A 6,000-nucleotide genomic window follows, 5' to 3' on the forward strand; every position below is an offset into this window, starting at 1 on the left:
TCCCTAACCACTGGGCCAAGTCCGCTTCTCAACATACTAAGGATTATGTATGCATAGACATGTAGAGACTGATTCGCTCCACAGGACATTTCCAGTCTTACTTTTGGTTGAATGCCAGCCATTGGTGCCTAAATGTGAAGGCAGGAATTCATCAGTGCTGTTAGTTCCCCTGAGTGCAGGAAAGCCATCTGACCAACTCTTCACGTAAGATGTGAAGGATCAGTGTTGTAGGTGTCTTATTTCTTTTCTTTTTCTTTTTTTTTTTTTTAATAACCAAGCTGGATGGTAGGTTGTATATAAGTTTTACTCATATTTATTCTAATTTGGTAAGCTCCAAATTTGGGGGGCTCCTTTATAACTCTTAGAATATAATATGCAGTAAGAGAGAGGAATGGTAATTTCCTTTTTTCAATATGAGGAATAGTTACTGCCTCATATGTTAATCACTTTTTTTGTGTCTTTGTTCATCTCAGGAGAGAAACCTTTTATCTGTGAAATCTGTGGCAAAAGCTTCACCAGCCGCCCCAACATGAAGAGGCACCGCAGAACTCACACAGGCGAGAAACCCTATCCATGCGATGTGTGTGGCCAGCGGTTCCGCTTCTCCAACATGCTTAAGGCCCACAAGGAGAAGTGCTTTCGGGTGACTAGCCCCGTGAATGTGCCGCCTGCTGTCCAGATTCCACTTACAACCTCCCCAGCTACCCCAGTTCCTTCTGTGGTGAATACACCCAGCACCCCAGCCCCTCCAATCAACATGAACCCTGTGAGCACTCTTCCCCCTCGGCCCATCCCCCACCCCTTCTCCCACCTTCACATCCACCCACATCCTCACCACCCACACCACCTCCCCATACCTCCAGTCCCTCACCTCCCCCCACCTCCAGCTCTCTTTAAGAGCGAGCCTTTAAATCACAGAGGCCAGAGTGAGGACAACTTCCTGCGGCACCTGGCAGAGAAGAACAGTTCAGCACAGCACCATTAGCCTCTGTCTCCTTAAGTGTGTTCTCCAGGAAGAGAGTTACGTTCCCATGTGTGCCGTTTGCTGAGAGGGAGTCAGTGAGCATTTCTGTAGCTGTCAGACTCTTCTCAGCCTCCACCAAGAGCTCTGGTAAATCAACAGATCCAAGGGAATGAACAAGAAGATTACCATGCTCTCACAGAGGGAACTGTCATCTAAACCAGGGGAACCACCGGACTAAAGCCCAATTTGCTTGCATTTTCTGGTGACTTTTATAAATTTCAAATACTCAGACTTGTGGAATTTTATAATTTCATATCAGCTGATGAGGTATGCTTGCTTTTATATCCTGGACTTCTCCTCAAAGAGGGGATAGGCCTGGTTTCCTTTGTACTAATCGGGAAGGCTGTGAGATTAATCCAGAGCATTAATTGTATCACTGTGTATCGTAATGAATTATTTTTGGCTTTTGGTGCTGGCTACAGTGTTGAGCTGGCCACCATGTATCACAGTATATCAAGCATTATAAAGAAAGACAGAAATTTTCTTCTTTGTGTAGTTCTCCTAATGCACTCTTTATTTTACTACAGAAATTATTTTAGAGTTTTTGTATAGACTTCTTTAGTAGTCTATTTCTAAAATGAAATGTATTTCAATAAGCGGTGTAATTTTTTCAGTGTAGCTGGACCTATGTTGTAAAAATAGAAAAAAAATTTTATAATCATCAAAATGTGATTCTTACAAATTCATATAACTTCTCTAGTTCGGAGTTATCCTTACATCTGTACAACCCAAAGGTGCTTCAGAGACTAGATGTATCTGAGAGGGTCTCCAGACCAGGTTACTGCAAAAATGAGGTTTTGCTTTCAGAACTTTACAAAAGTTCTTGGTAGTTTTGAATCTGCTTAGCACTCAATGCCTTCTAGGCTCACTGACATGCTCCTGTTCTCCAGGTTCCATTTAGTTCAGTTAGAGTTAAATGATGTGATTGGCAGAGGGTTGGATCTCGTTCCAGAAGTCACCTAAGAGCTTGCACATTTTGAAAATAAAAAAGCCATTCCCTGTCAAGAAGATAAAGTAGTGAAGATTGTTTCATCTCTGTCACATCTATCTCCCTTCCCTTAATAACTGTGTTCATGTTTAACTCTTATGGGGTGACAAATTCAGTCTCATAAAATACACTGCTTATTTTGAGGTTGCTTTATTTTTCTAGAATTGTTAGGAGAAAATAAAATAGTAAATTAAAATGACAAACCCTTATTGTCAGGCATATAATGTTGCTCAAAGTGGCTGAAGAGAAGTGTGGATGAGAACACAAATTGGACATGAGCTTTAAAATGTCTCTTGTCTCATCAGCTATATCCACAACTTTGAGCTTTTCTAACAGTTTAAATTGTGGTAAGGGAAAACTTAAGTATCGCTGCCCTGTCTTCTGCAAATACGTTTGTGATACCAGCGTTCATGGGTGATAAGGAGAGCAGCACCTCCAATACCCTTCCTTATGCAAGTTACTTTCAAGTTTGGGGAATTCAGAAGAGTGTGATCAATCAGGACCTTGTTACAGGGAAGGCCAAACAGAAGGGCTAACATGTGGGTTATGGGTAAATGATCAAATTTATCTAGACCTGACTCAGTATAGCTGAAAACTTCTGTCTACTTCTCTCTTACTTTCTCTCGCTCTTGTTCTTTCTCTTGCTCTCTCTCTCTTTCCACTTTTTAATCTTGAAATTCCTTCATTTCTTTCTTTCCTCAGGCCCTTAAGTCATTGCCTGATTTAGAACCCTGACTTGTATTTATTTTTAATATAAAATGTACAGCTATGCTTCAAGGACTTTTCTTGCTGATTAGCTCTGTGGTAGGAAAATGGAGCTCTTTCAATTGAGATTAAGGCCCTATTTTTAAAATACCACAATCCCTATTAGCATTTTGGTTTAATATTTCCAAATTTCTTCCTTTGTCTTCTATTATGAGCATAAGAAATTTGATAATGAGGCAGAAAAGTATCTCATACATACTTTTCTTCCTGTTTTAGATATGTTTTAAAGAATGTTATTTTTAATATTTTTGTACATTCTTTGAGAATCCAGGTACCCAAGCTAATAAGGAAAGTTAATTTCTTGCTTATGACTGTTAATGGCTTGTGGTTGCCTCCTCTTCCCCCAACAATCTCTTTTGCATTCCATGACAGATTTGTTAATCTACATTTTTATGTAGGCATATCACTATTTCATGGTCAAGCCTGTTATATTAAAATGATTTTGGGAAAAAAATGTAAATTGTATTTTAGTTAATTGGTTTTACCTTATTTTGCTCGAAATGAATTTACAGTATTAGGCATCAATTCTGAAATCTAAACTTGAGACCATTGAATCAATCTTCTCATGAGGTGTACTATAAGTATACACTGGAAAATTCAGGTAGTTATCTTTGATTTTGCATTTAAATGATTATAGCCATAAGAAAACATCTGCTACATAGAAAAACAAGTATTAAGCAAATAATCACCATCATCCTTAACAGAAGCACAAAGGATTATAAAAGAGAACTCAGCATTGTCACACAGTATAATTCTTGGTGAAATGTATTGTGAAACAATCTGAAAACTTCCATTGTTTTCCTGGATCAAAATACTTTCCCTGACATGGGAATCGTGGTCTTCAGGAAAACTGCTCAGAACTTAATGACTTCTTATCAGTGTCATATTAAATGTGAATAATTAAATGCATGAAGAATATTCACATCATGAATGCTTCTGAATATAAGAACTGTAGGATTTAGCCTTAAACATATATGTACATCAGGTTTAAAATGCCCCAGACTCAAACTCAGGGTTGGAAATTTGGTGGAGGTCCTTTAACAAGTTAAACCTTGTGTTTGCTGTGTGTTCCTTCCCACATATGCTACCAGCACCCTGTAAATTCTTCAGAACTTTTATTATGTACTTGCTACCAGTTTATGAAAAAAGAACTGTGGAGGAGTTTGAGTTCTCTGTACTTATGAAATTCTTTTAAAGACAACAAAGGCCACATTTCAGCATTTATTGCTTTCAGTTGAGTCTATCTCTTAATTTTACTGAATTTCAAAGGCTTGCATCAATTCGAAGGACTTGAGTTGACATTGCATTTTTCCCCCATTTTTCTATTTTTTTTACAGATTTATTATTCAAATATAAACTCTTCCTTGGACTTAATGAAAGGCTGCTGCTTTACCAAATTGAGTCAGATAGGCTCATATGGAGTTAGATTTTTAAATCTGAATAAAGGAACAGTTTAAAGGCATGAGGCTTCATTGCCACTTATATTTGTGAGTGATTTGATTCTTATATTTAGCAAGCAGGGGAGGTCTCCACACAAAACTTTACCGTAGTTTTAAAAAAAACCTTTGCAGATCAGCTACATATACTCTGATAGTCTGTTGTTCAGATGAACTGTTCTCAATTAATGACTGAGCACAGACCTTACCATATTTGTACTATCTTTGTATTGTAATTTGCCTTTGTTGGGAAGTACCTTATTATGGTAGTTAGAACTCTCCCTATAATTTGATTGTCCCTAGTATACAAACTTGAAATCCTTTTCAGTTTTTATGTTTGTTGAATGGATATGTACATTTAGTTTCATTTTTACTTCACTGAAAGTTTTAAATTGTGAGAAGATGAAGTTGAGATAGAAATTTATTGCAGATATATAAGAATTTACCCCATCTTGCAGATTTCAGTCAGTAAACTACAGAATGGTAGGTTGGTTTTAATGTTAAGAAACAAAAACAAAAAAACTGAGAAACACTTTTGTTTGAGCTATTATATAGAAAAGACAACTTTTATTGCATTGCTGATCCATGTGATGAACACTTAATAGACTGGGGTGTATTTGATGAAAAATAGGTTATGTTACATAGTTATATTTAGGAATATTACCAAGTATCTACCATTAAAAAAAAAAACTCAATCAGAATTCTTCATACTTATGAAATTGAGCAAGTAAATACTGGGTTCTAATTTTCCTTTGCCTGAATAAACAAAGATAGGAAATTTCCCAAAAGATCCCTTTTTTCAGGAATGAAAGGTCATAAGCCATTAGAGATAGTGGCATCGTTATGCAATAACAGCACCCTAGCTAAACTGCTTGTCATCTGTGGCACTGATCATAAAAATAATGATGACCTTCCAACCCTGGACACTACCTCGATAAAGCAAACCAGAGATCCTCTCTACACTTTCTATGGAAGCCATAAAAGTTGCTATCAATATATCCATTTTCACAGTTCTGTACTTTTATACTCTCTATACTTTTTATAAAATTTATGATCAGATCTTTTCATCTTAGAGGATAGGTTTTGCAAGATTCAAAGGAAAATCAGATCCTTGGTTGTCCCAATTTTGAATCTTTGGCTTTGGTAAATTTGTTTAAAGAACCAGATAGTGTACCTTTTATCAAATTCACCCTCTAAGTCAAAACTATTATGAAGAGTTGCATATCCAGAAAATAAACATCTCTTTCTTGTTCCATAAGTAGAAGCTACATCGTTGTAAGAAACTACTTAAAGGATTTCTTCCCTGTTACTCTATGTATTACTCAATAATATATGTATTGTCACAACATTCCTGGAGTTGTTTTTTTTTTATGGTAGATAAAGTGAGTATGCACCTCCCTCTATTATCTCACTGCAGCTTCAGTCTCTCTCACTCTGTTCTTGAGTGCCTTCACAAAGCCAGCATCCTAGAACATCCTTTTCCTGGTCTAAATCCTACCTCTGATTATTTCATTCTCCATGAGTATTGGAATTCACTCTGATTCCAGTTGGCTTAGGTCTACCGACTAGCTAAAACCTTGGACAAGAATTTTGAACATATTTCTCTTTTGTTCTCTCATGTAATTTTTAGTTGATATTTTAAACTTTTATTTATATGTATCTTATTTCATTACATTTTACATTTCTAGTGATGAAAGATTTGATTCTTATCTTACTCTTCATTTTCTTCTCTTTCCCCAGAAACTAGCTGTTCCTTGGATATTCCTTTCAAATTAAAGATCACTGAG

At 36.6% G+C, this 6,000-nt stretch overlaps 1 protein-coding gene across 1 annotated transcript in view; it reads left to right on the top strand.

Annotated features, from left to right (window-relative positions):
- ZNF652 (zinc finger protein 652) overlaps positions 1–5,561 on the top strand; it is a 110,310-nt gene extending 104,749 nt beyond the window's left edge. The window contains exon 6 of the mRNA XM_058284021.2: positions 474–5,561. Coding sequence (XP_058140004.1) covers positions 474–985 — 512 coding nt within the window. The 3' untranslated portion in view covers positions 986–5,561. The remainder of the gene's footprint in view (positions 1–473) is intronic.
- Positions 5,562–6,000: the final 439 nt, after the last annotated feature.

This window comes from Dasypus novemcinctus, chromosome 21, assembly GCF_030445035.2.
Source record: "Dasypus novemcinctus isolate mDasNov1 chromosome 21, mDasNov1.1.hap2, whole genome shotgun sequence".
NCBI lineage: Eukaryota > Metazoa > Chordata > Mammalia > Cingulata > Dasypodidae > Dasypus > Dasypus novemcinctus.